Consider the following 25926-nt stretch of genomic DNA (forward strand, 5'->3'; position numbering starts at 1 on the left):
TGTTGCGCGCTGCTGGTTAATGCTATAATATAAAATAAACTGTATAACGATTTGTCCGTGCAGATACTTTTTTATAGTTTCTTTAAAATCGTTTTTATTGTATGAAAAAGAATATCTATTTACGAGTCCAGTTGAACCTATATTAATATTTTTTTTATCAAAGAAAGCACTGTACAGATATTCACGAATGTTATTTCATCTATAAAATTTCATCTATCAAACTTCTCGTCGGTGCAGGTAGAATTGATATACGAGAATAATAACAAGTTGAGCTAAGACGAAGCCAAAATATCACCGTTCGAATATTTAATTGACTTAATTTATATGTAGTACTGTCCAACTTATACCAGTGATAAGAAATCATATTTTAATTTTCCGTTCTATCTTTAAAAATAAGTATTAAATTACTTTTGAAAATGATAAGTATAAACAGAGCCTGCGGTGCTGTGCATGCAATGAAATATCACATCCGACGAGTTACAAGTGAAAATGCTGAATCGGTGATTTTGTTTTTCATTTCACGGCGGCGAAATGGAAATTTATAAATTTTCCTTAGTTACAGCTGTTTTCCTAATGACGAATGGACCTTGTTTCGGGTATGATGATTCATTTCACGAAGAATTGGTGCTGAAACCACTTGCAAGTGGTCACATTTATGCTTTCTTCCAATTTACTACTCTATGGAATTCTGCTTTTAATGCGAAAACTTGTAAGTTTAGTTTTTGTTTTAAAATTTTTTGTAGCAAGTTTTTATGTAGAAGTATAGGTAACAGTTCGTTATATCGGAGACCAATTTCTTCATTTTTACAGAAGAGACTACTTACGGAAATGAGTTTCTCCAAGCTTTCCAACGTTCTTGGAGGTATTTTATATCATCGTGGAATCTATTTGACCGGCAAATCATATATTTTTCAAGAAAAATATCCCACCGACGCACAATTGACATGCTTCCCGTACGTGAACTGCATGCTCCGCACGTTCGATGACGTAACCCACTGTCAGTGTTTCAAACTTTTTTTACTTTTTTTATTTGGTACTATTATCGTATGAGGGAAACACTTACGAATCCGGATTTGAAATTATGCTAATACGTCGCAAACCATTGACGTTAGCCTCAAAAACCATTCACGTTAGCCCCAAAAACTATTTTCCGTAAGGTTAGGTTAGGTTAAGTTAGGTTGGCAAGCATAGTTAAAAAAAAAAAATACTCGACACGTCATGTTCTAGTGAAAACATGGCGAGGCTGAAACACTGGCTACGGGGTTGCATCATCTTAACACACGGAACATTGCACTCTCGTGCAGAAACAGCGTGTCGGACAGAGATTTTCGCAGAAAACAACACGCATTCACATTAAAATGGATCAAATCTACATTCAGGAACTTCCACAACGCTAAAGAAAATGATTTCCGTAAGTACTTTCTCCTGTAAATTTGAAGGAATCCGTTTCCCTCATACGATAATGTTACCTTTTTTTTTCAGCTACCATGCATAATGGTTCGTGGAGCTATCCGTGAATGGTTTGTGGGGCTATCTGTGAATGGTTCGTGGAGCTATCCGTGAATGGTTTGTGGTGCTATCTGTGAATGGTTTGTGGGGCTATCTGTGAATGGTTCGTGGGGCTATCTGCCAATGGTTCATCGGGCTATCCGTCAGCTACCCGTGCATAATGTATAATTTCCACCTGTGATGAACACGATAGGTATTTTTTGGTGAAGAAGGTTGAAACACTGCATAGCCACAACTGGAGTCAAAATGTGCCGGCCATATTGTGTGTTCCGGAAGCTAAAAAAGGAATAAAAATAATCACTCTATGTGAAAAATTGTGTTTGTTTTCGTGTAAAAAGCATAATGGCACCTTGAACTATGTTCCGCAATACACAATTGGTAAGTAGGAACCATGAGAAAATGCAAAATATCCAATTTAAATGTGTCTCCGATATAACGAACGGAACTTGGGCCTAACGAACTGTTACCGAAGTATAGTTTCCTCTTTTGTTATTAATTCGGTAAGGCATCTTATGACGTAGAAATTGCGGTAAAACTTCGGCATGGTCCCAACACCTCTGACTCGTTTATTTCATCATTTTTAACATTCGTACTTACCTATTCTGCATTGCGAAAGATTCTTCAAGGTGTTATTTTGCTTTTCTCACGAAAATAATTTCAATTTGTGACATGAGGAGTAATTATTGTTTTTCCTTTTTTGCGCTTCCGTAAGACACAATATGGCGAGACAGCTTGACTAGAGTGGTAGATCATCAGTGTTTCCAACCTTGTCAACTGAAAAATCTCCATGAACCATTTACGGATAGCCCCACGAACCATGCACGGATAGCCCCAATTCATGAATAGCCCCATGAACCATTCACGCGTAGCCACACAAACCATTCACGGATAGCCCCACAAACCATGCACGGCAAGGTTAGGTTAGGTTAGGTTAGGCAAACATAGTTAAAATTGTCACCTTCTTGCAATAAAAATAAAAGAAAAAAAGAGGCATAATTGCAAACACTGACAGGGAGTTACGTCATCAAACGTTTGCAACATTTTGTTCACGTAGTGCAAACAAAGGAAAGCAACAATAATTGTGTGTCGGGGAGATATTTCTGTTGAAAAATACACGATTTCCCGGTGAAATAGATTCCAGGATGAAATCATGTATTTTGCAAGAGAAATATCTCACCGACGCACAATTGCCATTGCTTTCCTACGTGAACCGGATTCTCCATACATTTGATGATGCAACCCCCTGTCAGTGTTTCCAACCCCCTTTTTTTAACTATGCTTGCCTAACCTAACCTTATCGGAAATGGTTCGTGGGGCTATCCGTGAATGGTTTGTGGGGCTATCCGTGAGCTACCCATGCATAATGTGCAATTTGCACACGTGACGAACACAATAGTAGGTATTTTTCAGTGAAGAAGATTGGAAACACTGCATACCGATAACAGTAGTCAACGTGTGTTAGGGAAGCGAAAAAAAGAATAAAAAACTACTCTCCTTGTGAAAAATTGTGTTTGTTTTCGTGTAAAAAGCATAATGGCACCTTGAACTGTGTTTCGCAATACACAATTCATAAGTACGAACCCTGAGAAACAAAAAAAATCAGATTTTATTGTGTCTCCGATATAACGAACTCTTACCTTATTATTCTTCCTTTTTTGCTTCCGTAACACATAATATGGCAGGCACAGCTTGAGTAGCGTCGTGGATCATCAGTGGGTATGCAGTGTTTCCAACCTTCTTAACCGAAAAATGCACCACAAACCATTCACGCATAGCCCCAAAAACCATTCACGGTAAGGTTAGGTTAGGTTAGGCAAACAGTTAAAATTTGGGTTCGTAGTAATATCAGGAATGTATATTTCGTTTTTTTCATCTTCTTGCAAAACAACGGCATGGTTGGAAACACTGACAGGAGGTTACATCATCAAACGTATGGAACATCCGGTTCACTTAGAGAAAGCAAATACAAGCAACGGCAATTGTGCGTCGGAGAGATATTTTTCTTCAAAAATGCATGAATTCCCGGTCATTGAAATTGCTACAGAAACTCATTTCCGTAAGTAGTTTCTTCTGTAAAAATGAAGAAATACATTGGGCCGAGATCGAATTGTTACCGTTGTTTTTTATTAGGTGGTAATAGGTTAATTTTAGAGAGCATTGTAGTAGATGACACTGCAAAATGTTTAAATTTACTATAACTTGTTCTGGAAAGGGTGGGGGTAAGACCGCGTGTACCATGCTATAGGAAACACACTGATTATAACCTATCCTGATCAGATATTCTTATGTGAGTAGTTTAGGTAGATCAGGTTGGGTGCTCTTAGCATTAAGATTGCATCATTTTGGGCTTACAGTGTTAATATTTACATGTTTTAAATAGGTTGGAATAGTTAGTTGTGATTTCCTTCCCACACTTGGCCTCCATCCCTTGTTCATGTTTAAAATTTTTTTCATGCAATAATAAAAAAATAATGCATTAGACAGTGGCAACTTATGACCACATTCACTTGCACAGCCAATTTTTCTCAACATAAGTATTCACAAATTAATACTGCATGCTTTTTTAAAATGCACTAATTAGTTTATCCAAACTTCAGAAATACTTGAACAGTCATTTCCAGTATTCTAAACATATTCTACATCCCTATGTACAACTTGCAAAGATCGTTGCACAATTGGAACCATAACCATTTAGTGTCATTATCTGCAACAGCATGAGAAAATACATATTAGTTCTTATGCATGTCGTGGGTAAAGAAGCAATATTCTCTCTCACAATAGAATTGACAAAACTCTATTTATGGGTCATCTAATTTTATGAATGTTGTTTATGTGTACAACTAGGTTAGTTATGACATAGGTAAAAGGGTTGGGACATTCAGTCAAATTAACATGCTGCCAGAATTTGCAAGCCATAGAGCAACGTGCCTTATTATAGATGGCCAGGAATAAGAACTTGCAGCCTCTCGAAGTAAACCTCAAATTTTTCCATCATATTAATCTGGGTACTACTTTACTATACCGGAGACACCTATCAATGATTTATTTCGCAATTTTTTACATTGCTAACGTACTATTCTGCATTGCGGAACATTTCTTTAGGTGAAATAATGAATTTCTAACAAAAATAATATATATTTCTTACAGTAACAAGTACGTACTGTTGTTCCTTATTTCCCACAAACATTCCACGGGCAGCCCCAAAAACCATTGACGTTAGCCCAAAAATTCACGAAAGCTCCACGAGCCATCACGGGGACGAGGTATGCCTAGTAGATTAGGTTAGGCCTGTTAGGTTTGGTTCCATTAGCACTCCTTTCGTTCAATGTAACATATACGGACAATACGAGAGCGTATTGTGCTCTCGTGCAGAAAGCAAATGGCGGCAGCAGCAATAGCACGTCGGAAATAGATTTTCGTAGAAAACCACATGCATTTGCATTAAAGTGGATGAAAACTACATTCCCGAACATCAACAACGCTACAGAAAATGATTTGTGTAAGTACTTTCTCCTGTAAATTTGAAGAAATCCATCTCCGGTATAGTAAAGTGTTACCTTAATCTGCTACATGTATAAGCAGTGGTGTAGCAACATATTGGGAGGCCCTGGTTGAGATTAGAATTTGAGGCCCCCATCCGTTCTTTAAATTTGAATTCTCAATGTGAATCGATATAAAATCTTCATAGATACGTCAGCAATTTATCATTAATAAATTACTGACGAAAATGATATTTAAAAATATGTGATGGAGAAATTTATACATGGCAAAAGTATATTCTGGTAATACACTGCTGGAATTTTCTGTTTCACAAAGTAGTAGTAATAGTACTTTTTTAAAGATGTCAAGAGATAGAAGAAGAGACCAAAGAAAGTGCTTTTCATTCAAGAAAGAATAAATAGGTTAAAATGTCCAAGCATGGTATTGTCAATTTTTGTGTAACTGAGAAATACGACAATAATTTTTACTAATTTCCAGGTCACTTTAGGCTTAGGGCCCACCTGTGTGTTACGCCCCTGATTTGACGTATTCATTCAAATTATAATCTAAAATGTAAAGCCAGATAAAAACAGACTGTTTTAATTTTATTGTCCACAAAAATTAGCCTTTTCCATCTATTTTCTCACTTCTATTTACTACATTTTTCGTATCAACCCCATGGAACGTGAGGCCCCGGCTGGTCGCCCACTTCGTCCACCCCTAGCTATGCCACTGTGTGTAAGTTTACATACTAAAGAGGTAGAATTACTATTTGCTTTGCCTCTTTTCTCTCAGAAGATCTTTTCTGTCACATATATACTGAGTGCTCACTGAATTGCAACCACCTACCCAATGCTTATTTGGTCCACCTGTGGCTCAGCGGACGGCCTGGACACGACATGACATCGATTCCATGAGGTGCTGATATGTCTCCACGGAGATCTGACACTGTATATTCCTGATGGCATCCCATAACGAACTAATTGATGTCTGTGCAGGATGCATGGTTCGAAGAGCTCGTTCCCCAACATCCCACAGATGCTCTATGGGATTAAGATCGGGGGAGTTAGGGGGCCAATTCATATGCTGCATCTCTGTGGAATGGTCCTCCAGCCAAGCAAGTAGCGTTCATTGTCATCCTGGAAAATGCCATCCCCGTGTGATAGTAGTGTTGAATTGTGAGGTGTAAGTGGTCCCTTAACACCACCAGATACACAACGGATGTCACACGGCGGTCCATACACACCAATACTCCCAGTCCATGCCAACAGAAGCAACCCCACACCATACAGCCACCCCCACCCATCTGTACAGCACTCACCATGCAGGAAGGGTCCATAACCTTGTGCTGTTGGCGCCACACACGCCCGTCCCAGTGGTGTAGCAAAAACCGTGATTCATCGGACCAACACACCCTTTTCCAATCGTCCACGGTCCAATCAGCATGCTCATGGGACCAAGCAAGACAAAGTCAGCGGTGAAGAGTGGGTCATCTGCTGTGGGACTTCATGCGTGCCAGTGTTCACCGCACAGATCCTTGAGATATGGGTGTTGTGCATCCACTGTTGTATTAGTCCCGTAATTCCCAGCATTCAGCTGTCACGAGCCATTTGACTCGATGCTCTCCCCATGGTGTCACCTTCCGTACGCCCTTGCAATTCTTCCTCTTGGTGGCTTTTGCCCCATTTTCTTGCTACCCTCTGTACACCTTCACTGCACTGGAATTAGTGCATCCAACCAGTGTCGCTGTCTGGGTTATTGACACACCAATCATGCCCTTTTGGAATGACGTTAAATCCTGACCATCTCCCATTTTCGATTGATATGTATCGTTGTGTCTATACATTCACCATGATACTCCAGTCGTGGTGGTCATGTGATCAGAGCAGCTGCTGGGCCGTTCCTTCTTGTGTTGAAGGGTGGTCGCAATTCAGTGAGCACTCAGTGTATGTTGCCATGTAAGAGTTACCATGTGTTTACTGTTGCTTAGGATACAGACTAGTGCTGGTATATTCAAAACATTTAGCATCAGGTGCATTTGTGCAGTTTGTGTTGCTTAAAATGTTGGTTTACTTGAAACATCACACTCCTACCCAAATGTTTATATGCAAATAGTTAAGGCAGATGTGATTCTTGCATTAGTGTTTCCCCAGTTTCTTCATCTCCTTTAAATGTGAACATCTTTTAAGCTGATGAAATATTCTACTTCAATATTGCTGATGTGAGTAGATTAGGAAGGTTTGGTTAGATTGCCTTAGTATTTCTGGAGTTTGCTTCTTCTTTACAGCTAAAAAAGATATGAGTGTGACATCTTTCGCAAGTGAAATTTGTACACATCTGCTTCCCACAACTTAAAATTGAGAGCTTCATCTTGTGAATCAAAATTGTGATTCAATTTGAAGTAGAATATGTTGAAAAGATCTAATTTCAATCTGAACTTGTACTCTTCCTTCCAGTTCATCACTGTCGCTTCTTTCCAAGAGCACTAGGTGAAGTAGTTGGGAGATACAATGTTAAAGAACTCCACCTGAGCCTGACCGAAGGACTTTGGCGACATGAGAAGTGGGGTTATCCTGCGTTGGATGCACCACCAGGGGCAGAGCTGTGGGTGTGGTTTGAAGAAAATACCAAAGAGTAAGTTTGTGAAGTGACAAGTGTCTGGTTTTTATTTGCAATGCCCTTGTATTTAACAATCCAAAAATTGATGAGAATCAATCCTGGAATATAAAGAAGAAGAAGGGGAAAGAAATAAAGAAAGAAAGTGCTGTGTATATTAAACTTAGTAGTTAAAGATAGATTTGTAATAGAGTTCTTGGGTTTGATTCATGCTTAAGACACTAACACTTCTTACATATTTCCATGCATTCCTTAAACCTGTCTAAGAATTTAAGGTTAACATTCAAACTAAAACTTTGTCATCTTGGTAAAAACTATAGGTCATTTTAGAGATACAAGAAATCATGTATATTCAAGTCAAATATGTAAGTGTGCAATCAAATTTTCTGTCATTATTTTCATTAATTTTCAGTAATTGATACAAAACTAGGGGTAAAGTAGAACATAAAATACCATTAACATCACCAGTATACATCATACCTGTAAAGGCACAGGATTCAAATTAAAAATATTAATGATAATTTGCATGAACTTTAGCCTATTTTCTTTCATAAATAATATTGAGGTACATATTTTTTCTTGCTATTTTTCAAGTGTGGATAAAACATGGAAAGAGCTGACTGGGGCATTGTCTGGACTTTTTTGTGCTTCCTTAAATTTTATTGACACAACCAATAGCCTCAGCCCCGAGTGGACCTTCCAGCCAACAGGCACGACCCACTCAGCAGAGAGGAAGGCAAATTCTACATATCTACGTTATGCTTCTCTTCCTCGTGAAATTGTTTGCACTGAAAATCTCACTCCATGGAAGAAATTGCTGCCCTGTGATTCCAAGGTACAAGAACTTCTGTTTATTTCTTTTTCATCAAGTACTTATATTCATTTGTCTACCTATCCTATGCAGGTGTCTAATCTTGTGCCATATGTAAAATGTATTTATACTTATTTGGATGAAATCTTGATGTTTCTTACAGATGTAAAAACTTGTAATTTTGGTCTCATTAATAGTTACACATTTCAAATATTTTGACAGAACCCATTCAAAAATGCCTGTGAACACACTAGAGATACATGAACATTAAAAAATTGCATGAGAAATTTAATTTCATGAACAAAAGCTGGGAGAGTCACTTCTATGGTTGCACACTGGTCACAAACAGCTTTCGTTCCTTGCTGTATAACATGAAATTGCTATCTTTGGTTCAATGAATCTTACGTTTTGTTAGTTTTCATTGTTCATTTTGCTTCCCCGATGGCATAGTGGTAACATCATCACCTTGTACTCAAGGGGTCCAGGTTCAATACCTGGTGGTGGCACATTGTACAGTGGTTCGGATCCCACTTTAAACTGTAGGTCCAGTCCTGATTAGCCTTCTGTGTATAAACTGTACTTAAAACAACAATTCAATTCATTGTTCATTTCTCTCATTAGTTGTTCTACCAGAATGTAATTAAACAAGTTTGTAGTACATTATCGGTACTCATGCAAATCCTGTTGCAATTCTCTGGTTTAAAAGCTGTGCAGAAGAAACATACTGTACCTGTGGATACTATCTAGAGATTCATTAATATACTAAAACCATTGAATTGTGTTGCAGAGAGGATTATCAACCATATTGAATGCTGGCTCCATATACAAGACAAACTACCACTCACTGGGAGTTCACTTGCGCTCAATGTGCAGGGTAAGGTGCATTTTTACCTTTCTATTAGAGCTTATTGGTATTACCTGTAAGAGCACACATACACATGCTGAAAATTTCACTTAAGAAAGAGAGAAAAAAAAAGTTTCATTATTTTGGGAAGGTCACTAATTTTAATCAAGTGTTTGCCAATATTGATTGCAGGATTATAGAACAGTTCGTGTTAAATAACGTCATTAGAACTCAATAAGATCATGATGTTCTCAAACGGAATCAGAATATTTTTAAACTTGGGTACATTGCTGAAGCACGTTGCTACAGTGTACAAGCACTGCTATTAGCATAAAGCTACCTGTATCTGCATAGTCCTATTTATAACCTCTATTGCTATATGAATAGTATAGCCACATGCTATTTTTGTGTTATGAATATACTGCGTAAGTAGAAATTACCAGTGTATTGATATTAGCAATGTCCGTATAAGAAAGGATTTATTTTATATTTTTTTCATTTAATCTTATTTCCCATGGCACTTTTTAAGGTTGTTGAACCTATTCTAATACTTAAGCATTATTTGAACTTAAAACTTGGCCAATATCTTCCAGTTATCATAACGTTGCACAGTTTATTGGGTTTTTAGAATAAAATTGCTGCTGTAAAAATATTTATAAAAATGAAATAAAATATGCAAGTATGTATTACCATGCTTATGTAAAAGTTATGATTATTTTGAGTGATAGTATGTTTAAAATTAATGATAAACTAATACAAGAAAATATATATTTTAGGGATGAGCAGATATGAAATTTTGGCCGATACCGATAAAGTACCGATATAAAATGTATCGTGATAACCGATATTGTACCAATCCGATATAAAATTAGAAATGTCTTTGAAGAACCTGAAAAGTTCATTGACCTCTTTAATAAATGTGTATTTCGAAGTGACTGCATTGAAAGAGAAGTGGCATATTTAGACATTTACTTTTTTAGAAAGTAGGGCATGGAGATTATCCATAAAAATTATAACAAAATGGCAAAATTTTGCACTAAATTACCAGATATTTATCGGATCGGTAAAATAATCGGTAATTTTACCGATACACTAATATGCCTATATTGGCCGATACCGCTAGAGTACCGATTAATCTGTCCCATCCCTAATATATTTAATGCCAACAATTCTTGTAATAACATTTTCTCCATACTTTACAGGATACGGATTGCTCTAAAAGTTCAATAGAACTGAAACAGACTGTTTCGTTAGTCTATGACCCAGTTATTGCTTGGGGAGAGTCGCACAGGATAACCACTCAGGACTGGTCCACAAGGAAACTATTTGGTGCTGGCTTACAGTCGCCATGTCCTCTGGCAAACAGCAGCAAGATTTATGTTGATGTTACAAATGCAGAGGTTTGTTAATAATTTTGTTGTCTGAATGTAAAATCCCTTCAACAATACCCCAGTATTTTTTTTAAACAATTGTTTTTGTTCTTGGTGAAGGGCAGATTTTAGATATTCTTCTGAAATGAAATTTTGTTTGTAGCTTGTAATAGCTGAAAGTGTGCCCTGCGGAATACTGAATGTACAGAAAAAGTAGCATTTGTAATTATGTATGTATATCCCAGCCAAAACATTGATATTTTCCAACATTTACATTAGAATCAGCTCATCCCTATTGCTTATTAGAAGTAAGACTTAAAATTCAATAATGTAAAATTGAATATTACTCGTTATATTGAAAGTACTACACATGGAGAAAAATACATAAAACAAAATCTGTGTCGTTTCATGACATTTTCAAATAAATGGAACTTCTCCATAATGGACACCAAAGTGGAAAGTGAAAATGTCCATTATTAAGAAGTCTCCATTACAAGAACTCTTTATTTGCCAACAAAATGTTTTATGCATTTAAAGGCTTTGAATTCCTTCCAAGTTTGCCAAACAAAATTGATTGTTTTTGTGTCTGCCATCATAACCATATGCCACACAATTTACAAGATATAAATTGTGTACATTTTTAAAACTGTGAACTTCAACAATGGTGCTCTTTAAACTCTAAGACCTTGACCAAATTATCACAACTTCTGCTTCGAAAAACCCTTTTACCCATTATTGCAACACTGTTTCTTCACATTTCTGAAATCACCGTTATTGTTTCTCATGGTTGTTTGTCGTTCACCGAAGGATCGTTTTCAATGTCTGTGGCAGTTATACACCAAAATTTGCTGTATTTCACTAATCTGTTGTAAATCGTTATTGTAAATTCACAAATACAAGAGAAATAGACATTGAAGACACGGGGGGAAGGGGGTGGGGTGAAAGGAGCACAAGCAAGGTTTACCCACTTAATCCATTCAGCCAATTCCCTGAAAAAACAACCATGCTGAACATTAGGACGTTTATCTCTATCTTATGTTTACTGTAACTCTTGTTTCCCACTTTTCTTTTTCCAAACCCTACCGATGATAAAATTTGCCAGGAGACCTCTTCCTTCCCTCTTTCTTGCTTTTGTAGCAGCCTATTCATTCACCGTGCGACCTTGAACCCCTGCCTTACGATCGGGGGAACAAGCGAATTATTGCCAAACGATAGTCATTAAATGCTGCTTTCTCTAGCGTTTTAACTATTCTAAAAGCATGACTTGGGTGTCTTCGTTGTGCCTCCCCCCACAAAAACGTATGTGGACAATTGAGAACATGGCTCAATCACTATTCCCATTTCTTTATTTACATAATCATTCCTATAGTGGAACCTCGAGCAAAACAACCTGCGCAGACCCGCGAGTCCTGTGCACCCTACAGGGGGGAGAGTGGACCATGCTTCTTTATGGCACGAGGTGGAGGGAAGAAGGGAAAACTGCGTGGGGACTTCTCGTCCCAAGGTTTTTTCCCTTGTGGTCGATCTATAGTAGAAGGGGGAAGGAGAGAGGGAGCGGGGGAGGAACTTGCTTGGAAAACTTTCCTTTCTTGTTTGCCGGGAGAAAAGTAAGAATAATTTGCCAATCCCAGTTATCCGATATTGGTTTAGGAACGAGTGAAAAAGTTGCTAATCTCCTCTCACAAGAGATAATTAATCTGCAACTGCTGTGCATGGTCAGTGGCATGCCCAGGATTTTTGAAAGGGAGGGGTTTAAGTATACTTTTCTTTAGTAGTCAGCCCTAATTTTGCCATATTTTCCTGCCTACAACGTTGTTTTTTTTTTAGGAATATTGGGCCAAGGGGGAAGGATCCCCACCAACCCCCCCTTGGGCACACCACTGTGCAGGACTATTCACAGAGCAGCCTTCTTTTTAATGCAGCTATCTGCATATGAAATATTGCTCGTGTGTCCCTTACAATACAATAATCCTTCCCCCTTTCTTTCTGTAACTTGTTCAGGAATAAGCAAGCTGCTGACTAAAAAAAAAACATGAACGCGGTAGTCCAGCTTTTCTTGTCTTCAACAAGTGCTTTATCTTTAAAACGTGCAGAACATTCTATTCCGCCACCTGTGCGTTGGTGCCAGTCTGTCTGGAGGAAAGCTGCTACCGGCGCCAATGTTATGTCTAGCTCTTCCAAAGCAGTCCCTTGCTTATATCCTTTCTGACAGCAATGACTCGTACAACATAAAGGATGCAATTTTTCGTTCTTGTCGTGCCTTCTGATAAACAAAACCCTAACTCTTATCTTGGGGATAACACAAGATTAATCCCTTTGAAAACTAGTGCCAGGATTTTCGAGGGAAGGGGGGGGGGAGGGTACGTACGTATACATTTCTTTTTTGCCTCCCCGATGGCGTCTTGGTAATGTCGTCGTTTTGTAATCAAGGGGTTCCGGGTTCGATACCCGGTGGAGGCATATATGGGTTTGGATCCAACTTTAAACTGTAGGTCCAGCCCCGATTAGCCTTCTGTGCATAAAGTGGACTTAAAATCTTAGCGGACTGAGCCTCGCATGCGTGTATTCCCATAGAAGCCGGCACCTTTGCTAGCATGCACTTTTCAAACTTGCTGCTAGTACAAAAAAATCGTAGCTCGAGAACTAATTGTCGTAGAGAGAAGGAAATTGGTTTTGTTTTCTTCTTAAACACATGGCTTTTACTGGAGGTAAAATTTATACATTGTAAAAAAAGTGTTGCCCTGTGCTTAGCACCATGCCATGAAGGCGCATAGGGGGTGTGGGGGTAACGCCCCACACTTTCTTGATCCGGTCGTGAGTGGGGGTGATGTGATCAGCACCATGCCCCTGACCGCCTTTACCCCCCAGGGTTTCCCCCGGGTACCCATGTTATTCGATGCTGGGTGGACGCCGGGGCCTCTTCCATTTTGCCTCCCAATAATTCGGTTAACCAAATTTCGAGGGAAGCACGAAAAAAGACCACTCTATGAGGATATGTAATGCTCATCCCCCAACTTTGAAGAAAAAATAATAAAACTGATATCACGGCATTCGGAAATTTTGGTTAATTAAGGAATTTCGCTCCTAGCATCGGCCCTGTATGGGCGCTGGATCAAGGGCGGATTAAAAGGGGGTCGACCGCCCTCTCCGAGGCTCTTGAGGGAGCGTCGTGGGCGACTCCCACCAAGGACCTATTTTATTTTTTCACATATTGATAAATAATTTACACAGTTGGAATGAAATATACCACACATAGTGTCAATTAAGAAACATACAAGAGTGAAAAAATGTGGGACGGAGGGGTGACAGACCCTTAAGGGCCTCATTTTATTTCTTCAATAAGGCGATATATTTTACGAAGAACTACCGTTATGGGGAGCAGGAAGCTTAACAGTGAGTGCAACGAATGACAAAAATATGAGCAATGAGAGACAGGTGGCGAACAAAGATAAGAATGACGAAGGATGGGGCAGGGAGAGATAGGGGGCAAACAAAGATATGGGCAACGAATGATAAGGGGGCGCACAAAGACTGACAAAAGATAGGGGCGATGAATGATAAGAAGGCAAGAGAAACAGGGGGCGAACAAAGATAAGAATGAAGAAGGATGGGACAGGGAGAGATAGGGGGCGAACAGAGATATGGGCAACAAATGATAAGGGGGGAGGGCGACGAGAGACAGGAGGCGAACAAAGATAAGAATGACGAATGCTAAAGGGGCAAAGAGGGACTGGGGGCGACTACCATGCTATAGGTCCCAGGTTCGATCCCCGGCCGGTTCAAATCCGGGCCTGGCACCCACCCAGCGTCGAATGACATGGGTACCTGGGGAATAAAGGCGGTCAGGGGTGTGATGCTGATCACATCACCCCCACTCACAACCTGATCAAGAAAGTGTGGGGTGTTACCCCCACACCCCTATACACCTTCATGGCATGGTGCTAAGCACAGGGGAGCACTTTACTTTTTTTTCTTCTTTTTTTTCACTTCTGCCTCCTCACTCACATTTTCATGCACAGTCACTGTGGAATGACCATAGCCAGGGAGAGAGAACAGCTGACATATACCCCAGCATGACTAGGATGACAAGGAAACAATTTAGGCAAACTACAACTATTAATCTTAGTAGTTTGCTCCAAGGACGAATTAAAGGCTTGAAGGGGGCGATCATTCTTCTCCTGCGCCTCTCACAAGTGTTTTTCTTTTTTTATTTATTGATAAAATTTACAAAGTTGGAACGAAACGTATCAAACATTGTGGCATTTTATGAGATACCCAAGAGCTAAGCATTAGCGACTATGAAAGGTGACACAGCAGTGGCTCTTCTTGCCTGTTTGGGGCAAGACATAGGTTAAACTGCTCCACTGTTCCAGACAGTCACATTTGTTGGAATCAAAAATCAATTAATTTTGATTTTTGAGAAATCTATTACAGTCTTTATTTTATTGAAGCTAAACAACTTAGAATGATTGGTGTGCTACACAGTGGCATAACCATTGCTCCCCCAACCTTGGAGGGAAATCAATTCTGGGGGCAAACATTGACAGCCAAGGGCACCTGCAGCCTCCCCCCCCCCCCCCCCCGTTTCAAATTGTATGCAAATAAAAATACATTTCGTAAAATTTTCCTGCTCGCTTCGGTCGCAATGCATACTTTTCTTCTCATCAAGTTCAGAACCGTAGCTAGGGGGCGACGGGAGTCAGCCCTGGATGCCGAACAATCTAAATGAAAAAAGTTGTAAAAGAGAGAATGCCATGGCACCCCATAGAATTATTTGCATCCTATTAAATCAATATTGTTTTCAGTTTCCAAGAAAATGGATCTAAAAATTATTTCCTCTCTTCGCTCGCAATGTATTTTCTTTTCTGTAACGTATTGTAATTTACCAGAGAGAGAAGTAAGACTTCTCTTTATTGATTTTCTCTAAAATGCATGAAAAATTGTTTGGAAGAAAGGCAGAGTGCACATTTTAGAGAAAATTTATGTAATTTAGTGTTACACATGTTGCGTGTGTGTTTTATATTTCATGTCGCTCCATGTTACATCAGTGGCGCGTACTATCGCGAAACGTATAATTGCAATTTCACTGTACTTTAAACCATACATTTTATTTCTTCCCAATTACAAACTTACTTCCAGTCATTTCCAGCATACTAAAGGCCTTCTTTATCCTTCTGCACAAATTATAAAAAATATTACACAATCCCAACTTTTGCCAAAATATGGCATTCTAAATTATACACAAAAAGAGCCTAGAGGTGGTGGTAAAATAATTGTAGATACCTGCAACTTTTGCATACAGGTGGCAGCACTTAAATGATGGTTCCATGGTATCCAACCCATAATTTATCCAATTATCCTTTCTCTTTCACAGGACACTGGCATGAAGTTAACTCCTCCTCCTCAGGACATTGTGACAAGTTTACGAGGTGGTCAGATTTCCAAAATAGCTGTTTATGATGTTCCAAAACTAACAGAGGAAGCTGTTGCAAATATTGCTGCTATGTACAGCAAGGAAAAGGTGTTCAATGTCAACAGGCCACCAATATTATATGCTAACCGGTACATAATTGGTAAGTTTGTGATTCAATCCCTGTAGACTTGATCTGAACCAGATTTCTCTGGCAAAGAGCAGTGTAGGTTTGCATGTATCTTTAGTAGCAATTGGAATATTCATTTCAATTTGTGCCCGTCTTGTACATTCACAAATAAGCATTTGCCATTGTACGTGTGTTTGTTAAAGTAACAGGGTCTAGCCGAGTTCAAGAACACTATATAAATGTCAATGTATTAAGGGTGATTTTAGATTTGTTTTGTTGAGTAGACAAAATGGATTTAATATAGTGTCTTGTGTTTAAATGCAAATTGAATTTGTAATGGATTATTTCAAGATAAATATTATCTTAATAAGTACAAATTATGTTTTAATTCTTTCAACAAAACTTGTATAATATGGAAAACTCAGTTGAGTTCCAAGGACTTGAAATTCCAACTTTTAAGTTGTATAAAAATCTGTCCGCATGTTGTGTGAATTTAAATTTCTGCACAATGTTCAGTTGCAAATTTAAGCTGTTTCTGCACAATTTTAATATATATTTTCCACTACAGTAGTACTTCTTGGTCATTGTCTCATTGAATAAACTATGTAATTGAGAATCTCATACATTTATCAACTATCAATATATATATTATCCTCAAGCATTTTCTTAAATATTTTTTAGGTTACGGCCAAGAGAGGGGAGGAATAGTGACGAAAATACACAATAGTCATCACCAGCCTTTGAATATTGTGTACATGGAAAATATCCCATGGTTCCTTCCAGTGTATTTCCACACGGTAAAGGTAGTGACCAATGGAAAACAGGTCAAGCCATGTAAGTGCAATCCTGCAGTTCATACACACACAAACACAATTTTCTATGTAACGTTTCAGAACACACATTTATTTGTCATTAATTCATTCTTCAACTATGTTAAATCAAAAATTATGTTCATGTGTTTGTACGAACCATAAACTACAAGAGAAACAACTTGCAGTTTTTACTGAAAAAATAGAATAGTAGAAATACCACTTTGACCTAATAACTAATTCCAATACTTGTGAATTGGAACATAGTTCTGCTTCATAATTTCCTGTAAGGTAATTATTCGATCACAACATCCATTTCTCCCCACAACGCTGCCATCAAAATAATGAAAATTATATCTTACATAATTTCCAACATATGTAAGACTCTGTGAAAGTCGTTCTAAGCATTTTCGCAGACCCCACGGAATTCCCGGACTCTGGAAAAATATTGATTGACCTTGGCTCAGCCCTTGTAAGGAGTTGATATTTCATGCAACATATTGTTATCGTTGTAAATTAAACTTGACAAAGTTACAACACACCTCTTTTTATAGTTCCAAATTCTTTTGACATGCTTGAGCCTTCCCTTGGAGCTGGCAAAATGCTTTTTATCAAAACATTAAGTTGGATTAAAAGATAAGGAAAGATGAAAGTGGTTTCGGCTCAAATGCCATCTTTGCTGTGGTAAGGTGAAATGAGTTAGGTATACTAAATCACATGCTGAGGAACCGAAATGGGCATCATTACATTGCAGTGTTCAAGAAGTACATCCCAGGTGTGCAGCGAACAAGGCCTTACCATCTGGAACTGGGAGTCACTCTCCCACCACGGTCCGTGATGGAAATATCAATAGAGTTTGATTACATCTTTCTCAAATGGCAGGAGTACCCCCCGGATGCTAACCATGGCTTCTACGTCGGATCTGCAGTCATCAGCACAATGTTGCCCATTGCAAGAAACTACACCGGCCTACCTCAAAGTGGGAGCACAGTTGCTTCAAGGTAAGTTTATGAATAACAATTAATCATCGAGCTAAGGCTATGCATTTGTTTACTTTTATTGTTGGACACACAGCTGAATATAAGTTATTTAAAACTTGATGGAAAATTGTGTGTAAATTTTTTGTTCTTTAGTTTCATTTAGCACATCCCAAATCATGTGTATTGCAAGATGATCAGAAAATGTGTGCATGTATTTGCTTTAATTGTATGTTAGTGTAATTCATGTATTTGTACAAACATTTTAGCCACTTGGTTATCCCCTATAATGTTTTGGAACATTTGATATCAAACTTATAATTAATATTATGCAACTATGTTGTTCACTAAGTGTAACCTGAAACATTAATAACAATACAACTAATAATAAATATACCATGTCAGTTCAGACAAAAATGGACTTAAATACACTTTGATACCATGTGCTGCATTTATAATCTTAATATATACAGCTCAGAAATTGAAACCAAATTATTTGATTCGGAAACCTCATGGACTGAAGGATTCACGTCATACGTTCAAACCCATTCACTAAGAAATAGCATAGTTATTGCATAAAACATGGGACTAATTTAGCGTAGAACTGATGTATTAGCATTATAAAAAGTTGCACTGTAGTATTTGTTATAATATTTGTAACTACTAAGAATATTACCAATTGACTATCGTTGCTGGCATTTTAAAATACACCATTAATATTTTATTTGCAGCTTCAATGCTTCACGGAAAGGCTACTTCATCCAGTTGCGAACAGAAAGCCTCCTGATTACTCTGCCAACTCCAGATTTTAGCATGCCCTACAATGTGATATGCTTAGCATGCACGGTTGTGGCATTAGCATTTGGACCACTACACAACATCACAACAAAAAGGTGAGTCAAGGGTTTCTTGGAATCGTGCAGATGGTAGCAATAGAAAAATTTTCATTTGATTTATGTGATGTTAGGATAATACCCCACCTTTGATCAGATTTTGCTCATACATTGCTGTCGTCATAGTTTCTTTTTGCCATAGTATTATATTTGTATAATTTCTAATTATGTCCCAGCAAGTGAGATTTCTGTAGCTTATTGGGGAAGTAGTGTCACTTCAAACATGAGTTTAATGTTTCAAGTTCTGTGATGAAGAGCCTGAAACTTCATTACTTACGTGAAATTTAGAAGATTTCGTACTTCCGCGTTGCACAATTTAATGGTTCAATCCTATTAATTTCGAAGATCCACTGTCTTCATTCACAAAAGGGTACGGCGTTTGAAGCGGAGATGGTACCGCGTCACTACATTGTTTGTTCCCGGGCGGAGGTGGTTGCGATTTTTCCCGTTCGGCAGCACTGGCGCATCTTGGTTTGTGTCGTCTGCTTCCTGTTGTCCGGTGGCGTTGGCAGTTGGGGGTTGGGGGGCTGGGCAGCGTTGCTCGGTAATGTGCCGTTCCTGTTCCCCACGTGGCTGGAGGGGGGTCGAGTATGTGCATAGCATCTTTTCTTTTTCAGGTCGGGGATCTTTCTGAGGACAGGGTGCCAAGTTGGGTGTGCTTGCCCATTGTCCAGGTTTAGTGCTGGTTTCTGCTGGATGATGGCATGGGTTTCTTTGATGGTGTTTTCTATGACAGAGCCGGTTGGGTGAAGTATGGATATGGAGGAGATGGTGTGGTTAGTGGAGTGGAGGTGTTGGGAGAGGCCTGATTTAGGTGTGTCGTTTTTGGCATCTTTTACATGTTCGTTAATCCGTTCTTGGACGGTGCAGATGGTTCTGCCAATGTAGGTGTTGTGGCATTGGCATGTGGTCTTGTAGACACCGGGGGATGCAAGTTTGGGTAGGTAGTATCTCTTGAAGTTGGGTAGTGCCCTTCCGATTTGGGATATGGGTTTGTGCGCTACTCGGATGTTGAAGGGTTTGAGGGCTTTGGCAAATTTTCCAGATGTGTTGGGGAGGTAGGGAAAGGCGATCCATTTGGGTTTAGGATTTTGGTTCGGGTTATCTCTGTTTCTTGGGTGTCTGAACTGGACTTCTGTTTTTGCGCACCACATGGATAGTTGGCGCTCGGTGTAACCGTTGTTTAAGCCTATTTCCGTTACGCACGCTATTTCATCTTGCAGGTCATCTTCTGTGCAGCTGTGTGTGAATGCTCTTCTGTAAAAGTTCATCCATACTCCAGCTTTCTGTTTTGGTGGGTGGTTGGATTTTGCATGGATATACTGGGTGCCCGAACCTGGTTTCCTGTATACGGATGTGACGAACTTGTCTTGGAGTCGTCGGATGCTGAGGTCGAGAAAGTTGAGGTGGCCATTTTGTTCCCTTTCAACGGTGAAGTTTATGTTGGGATGTATGTTATTGAGGGCAGTTAGGAGATGGGTTAGGTCCTCTTCCTGTTTGTAAATGACTATGGTGTCATCGGCATATCTTTTGTATCTTATATGAGCAAACTCTGGTTGGGTGAGAATTGACTTCTCGGCCACATGCAGCACTATGTTGGATAGGGGTGCGGAAAGGGGGTTGCCCATCGCTAGGCCCCCTGTCTGGTGGAAGAAACTGTCCTCGAACTGGAAATAGTTGTGGGTGAGGCAGGCTTGTAGAAGGTTGCATATTTCATCAGTTACAAATGGAGGCGTGCTATTGCTGAGTAGCCATGTTCTGGTGGAGTCAAGTGCAAGGCTGATCGGAATGGAGGAGTACATGTCCACTACGTCTATGCTGGCTAGTTTGCAGTTGTCGGCTTTGACAAAAGAGGTGACAAATTCTATTGCTTCGAGGCTGTTTTTTAGGCAGTAGGTGAGTTTGTCATTGTGGGCGGTCAGTTTCTGGAGGAGCCATTTGGTCAGGTGGACACTTGGTTGATTGAAGCCGGCCACTATGATTCTCAAGGGGGTTCCTGGTTTGTGAGTTTTTGGTATGCCATATGCACAGGGAAGGCTGGGGTGGGTGTTCCTTAGTTTCTTCTTTTCACTATCTTGAAGGAGGGCGCAGTTATCTATGGCTCGGCGGATTGCTGTATTGTATCTGCTTGTGGGGTCACGTTTCAGCTTTTTGTAGTGAAGATAGTGAAAAGAAGAAACTAAGGAACACCCACCCCAGCCTTCCCTGTGCATATGGCATACCAAAAACTCACAAACCAGGAACCCCCTTGAGAATCGTAGTGGCCGGCTTCAATCAACCAAGTGTCCACCTGACCAAATGGCTCCTCCAGAAACTGACCGCCCACAATGACAAACTCACCTACTGCCTAAAAAACAGCCTCGAAGCAAAAGAATTTGTCACCTCTTTTGTCAAAGCCGACAACTGCAAACTAGCCAGCATAGACGTAGTGGACATGTACTCCTCCATTCCGATCAGCCTTGCACTTGACTCCACCAGAACATGGCTACTCAGCAATAGCACGCCTCCATTTGTAACTGATGAAATATGCAACCTTCTACAAGCCTGCCTCACCCACAACTATTTCCAGTTCGAGGACAGTTTCTTCCACCAGACAGGGGGCCTAGCGATGGGCAACCCCCTTTCCGCACCCCTATCTAACATAGTGCTGCATGTGGCCGAGAAGTCAATTCTCACCCAACCAGAGTTTGCTCATATAAGATACAAAAGATATGCCGATGACACCATAGTCATTTACAAACAGGAAGAGGACCTAACCCATCTCCTAACTGCCCTCAATAACATACATCCCAACATAAACTTCACCGTTGAAAGGGAACAAAATGGCCACCTCAACTTTCTCGACCTCAGCATCCGACGACTCCAAGACAAGTTCGTCACATCCGTATACAGGAAACCAGGTTCGGGCACCCAGTATATCCATGCAAAATCCAACCACCCACCAAAACAGAAAGCTGGAGTATGGATGAACTTTTACAGAAGAGCATTCACACACAGCTGCACAGAAGATGACCTGCAAGATGAAATAGCGTGCATAACGGAAATAGGCTTAAACAACAGTTACACCGAGCGCCAACTATCCATGTGGTGCGCAAAAACAGAAGCAACCCGAACCAAAATCCTAAACCCAAATGGATTGCCTTTCCCTACCACCCCACCACATCTGGAAAATTTGCCAAAGCCCTCAAACCCTTCAACATCCGAGTAGCGCACAAACCCATATCCCAAATCGGAAGGGCACTACCCAACTTCAAGAGATACTACCTACCCAAACTTGCATCCCCCGGTGTCTACAAGACCACATGCCAATGCCACAACACCTACATTGGCAGAACCATCCGCACCATCCAAGAACGGATTAACGAACATGTAAAAGATGCCAAAAACGACACACCTAAATCAGGCCTCTCCCAACACTTCCACTCCACTAACCACACCATCTCCTCCATATCCATACTTCACCCAACCGGCTCTGTCATAGAAAACACCATCAAAGAAACCCATGCCATCATCCAGCAGAAACCAGCACTAAACCTGGACAATGGGCAAGCACACCCAACTTGGCACCCTGTCCTCAGAAAGATCCCCGACCTGAAAAAGAAAAGATGCTATGCACATACTCGACCCCCCTCCAGCCACGCGGGGAACAGGAACGGCACATTACCGAGCAACGCTGCCCAGCCCCCCAACCCCCAACTGACAACGCCACCGGACAACAGGAAGCAGACGACACAAACCAAGCTGCGTGTGCCAGTGCTGCCGAACGGGAAAAATCGCAACCACCGCCGCCCGGGAACAAACAATGTAGTGACGCGGTACCATCTCCGCTTCAAACGCCGTACCCTTTTGTGAATGAAGACAGTGGATATTCGAAATTAATAGGATTGAACCATTAAATTGTGCAACGCGGAAGTACGAAATCTTCTAAATTTCACGTAAGTAATTTTAAACCGCGTTTACCACAACCACCCTGAAACTTCATGTTCATGATTGGACATATTTCAATCATTTAGGTCCCACTTAAACTGCCTCGTTTAGCCTATCTGGGCATAAACTGAGGTTCTGCATTGCTGAATGATTAATCCTGTCACCTTGGGTGTGAGTGGTCCTAGGTTCGATTCCCAAAGGGAGCTCTAACGTAAGGACAATTGGAGAGTTGGTCAGGATCAATAGTGGCAGACTTCAAACGAATGAGTTGAAGTCCACTTTATGCACAGAAAGGCTAATTGGGACAGGACCTGAACCACTGGGTATCAAACCCAGACCCTTCGATTATAAGGTGACAATGTTACCACTGCACCATCGGGGAGGCCTGTAGTAGACTAATCTGAATGAACTGACCACTTGTCACTGTATAAAATGTTGCTTGTAAGGTCCTAACACTCAAAGGGCCAGGTTTAGTGTATAAAGTGGATTTAAAGCTAGTTTTGAAACTTTTATGTTAACAAAACTCCCTTTTTCACCTGCCCCACCCCAAATGGTATTATTTACTATACTTACATGTGTACTTTGTTTTTTCAGATTAATCTTAAAAGACATAAATAAAGACAAAGGTCTGCTAGCCTCATTAAAGAAAAAGATACGAGGCTTATTCGGAAAGGGAGAAAAGGCAGATGCAGAGAAAGAGAAGACGTCCTAGTGATCTCTAGTCAGCAGGAAGAACTTGAAACCAAGCATTTCTTGCTCACGTTTGTACGTGACAAAGTCAGTACAAACAATGGTGATATGTGTATGTGCTCGTAGTTACCTACTTTAGTGGCCAAAAAGGCCTTTGGGAATGTAGAACAACCTTTTGGATGATGTGTGTGTGTCACAAACGTGTGCCACTAAGACAGATGTCAACATGTCAAAAAAGCATTCCCCAAAATCCCAGTATTTCTTGCAGGTGGATAATTTGATTTTGTTACATGAATAAACAATCTGAGTTTTTTATGGATGAATGTAAGTACTTTGTAGGAAATTTTAAGTGTTTTACGTTTAGTCTCCCCCCTGCCAAAGAAGTATACCTTAACTTTTTTTCTAAAATGAAATTGAATTCATAATTGGGAAAAGAGACGCGGTAGTATATAAATACGGAGAAACTAGTACTCACTTGTATCCGTGAAGCTGTTTTTTTTTTCTTTTATTAATTTCAGTGGCCACTGCCACCATCCTCGTTGGAACGAGGTACTAGTTTCTCCGTATTTATGAAATTGAAAGCGTATAAGTCAGAATATCATAGCAATTTTACAAATTCAGAACAAACACAAAGATTTCAGTATAGATTAATTTTCCTTATTTTAATGCAACCAATGATCTCATGTGTCAAGTCCAAGGAAATATTTTAAATGTATTCAAATCAAAATTTCAAAAAGGTCCCCATTTAGTTTGCTGCACTTTTTTTTGACTGGTTGCACTCGTGTGTCTAGTTGGTTAAAAAGTGCAACACCGAGACATCTTCTTTGATTCTTTGATATTACGTAGTGTATTTGGTGTCTGCACTGTACACTTGAGCCGTGTGCAATTGGTACATGTTAACCAATCAAATTAACGTTTAAAGCAGCAGACAGGTATTTGTTGGATCTTCTGAACTGTCACTACTTTTCTTACGTACAGCGTCTACTTGGTTAACACAATTTCCTTGCACCAGCCTAACATGGGATGTACCTGGTGTCAAAAAGTGCATCTAACTAGACAGGCTAAAGAAGAAAGAAAATCAAGGGTGGCCACTCACCGGGAATTCTGCATGAATTTTTCTCCGTAGATGTGAAAAATTGCAATTTTTATTATAAATGCCCTGAGAAGTATTTCACAGTTTAGATTTTATATTTAACAGAATTCTCTAAATCCATTTACTTTGTTAGTGCTCTTTGCAGAACAGTCAGACAGACTGAAGATTATTGCGAGATAAGCTATCTTGACATTGATTTGGTAAATTCAAGTTTGAAATTCTTATACAGTTAACAATTTTTCGTAACATCCTGTAACATTTCTGACTTGCATTTGAAGGTATATTTTAAATACACATATATACCGTTTAATTGAATTAGAATTTTTGGATACATTGAAATCACACAAAGCCTTTATATTGCTAATATATTTGTGTGTGTCTGTTGCTGCAAGACAGTAATATGTAAGATTGAAATAGAGAAAACACATGCTTGTACCCTTGATTTTTTCATGGCCCTGGAGTGGCCATCCTGAAATCATAACACATTTCAAATATTTTACAGAATTCTTACGCTTGCAATTAACTGTTTTCCATTGTGCATATAAAGTGTAATACTGTTAAAGATTACATTCCTTCCCAACATGAAATGTCTAACGCAATAATTAAGATTTAGAAAATTATAAAATAATTCTTTTTTTATTATTACATTAAACATATTGAAATATATTGTCATGTATATAAATATTTTCCTCAGGAACTGAAAATGTGCTTGTTGAAGAAAGACATGTGTTTTCTTTTTTGTATTTATTTAGAAGAGTGTAGTCAAATAATTTTCAGAATTAATATAAATAATTTTTTGTAGCCTGTAGTTTGTTTATTTTGGTTCTAAAAACCTAACTTAGTGAAACTGATCTTTTGTGCACATGATATACGTTGAAGGGATAGAATCTTGTCATATTTCAGTCAAGATAATATGTGAATGTGAGATCCGTTCCTCTACACATACCTAAGAATATATTTTCCAAATTACAGTGGAACCTCGGTTTTACATTTTTCAGGGGGACACCAATGTGAAATAACTTAAAATATGGGATAATGTAAAATCGAGGAAAATTGTACAGAATTTTGCTCTGTTGAGACCATGAACATTGAATAATGCAGGCAAATGTAAAAGCAGGGTTTCACTGTACTTCGTTTCATCATAATACCGCATTAAATTATTAAATAATAGGGCTAAAATACAATTGATCTTGTACAGTCATGGATACTTCTCAGTTGTGACAAATCCATTGAACATATGGATTTATTACAACTCCGAAGTATCCATGACTGCATCTACCAATTGAAGTTATTCCAAGAAAACCCTATATGCCCAGACATATGAGCACTTACTTATATTACATAGAAAATGGCAGCGAGATATGCAA

At 39.3% G+C, this 25926-nt stretch overlaps 1 protein-coding gene across 1 annotated transcript; it reads left to right on the forward strand.

Annotated features, from left to right (window-relative positions):
* Positions 1–395: 395 nt before the first annotated feature.
* PIG-T (phosphatidylinositol glycan anchor biosynthesis class T) lies at positions 396–24892 on the forward strand. The gene is made up of 10 exons (XM_083139149.1): positions 396–709; positions 7446–7623; positions 8200–8440; positions 9204–9290; positions 10463–10660; positions 16005–16203; positions 16852–17004; positions 17734–17980; positions 18688–18849; positions 23371–24892. Exons 1-10 carry the CDS (start codon positions 532–534, stop codon positions 23486–23488), a joined length of 1761 nt encoding a protein of 586 aa, XP_082995275.1. The 5' UTR covers positions 396–531; the 3' UTR covers positions 23489–24892.
* Positions 24893–25926: the final 1034 nt, after the last annotated feature.

The sequence above is a fragment of the Lepisma saccharinum genome, chromosome 17 (assembly GCF_977018435.1).
Source record: "Lepisma saccharinum chromosome 17, izLepSacc3.1, whole genome shotgun sequence".
In the NCBI taxonomy this organism is placed as follows: domain Eukaryota; kingdom Metazoa; phylum Arthropoda; class Insecta; order Zygentoma; family Lepismatidae; genus Lepisma; species Lepisma saccharinum.

Excerpts from the sequence above, each read along its gene's own strand:
- PIG-T (XM_083139149.1), top strand. The coding sequence starts at position 532 with ATGGAAATTTATAAATTTTCCTTAGTTACAGCTGTTTTCCTAATGACG. Across the intron at positions 710-7,445 it reads TGCTTTTAATGCGAAAACTT|TTCATCACTGTCGCTTCTTT; the intron begins GTAAGTTTAGTT and ends TCTTCCTTCCAG. Across the intron at positions 16,204-16,851 it reads TGCTAACCGGTACATAATTG|GTTACGGCCAAGAGAGGGGA; the intron begins GTAAGTTTGTGA and ends AATATTTTTTAG.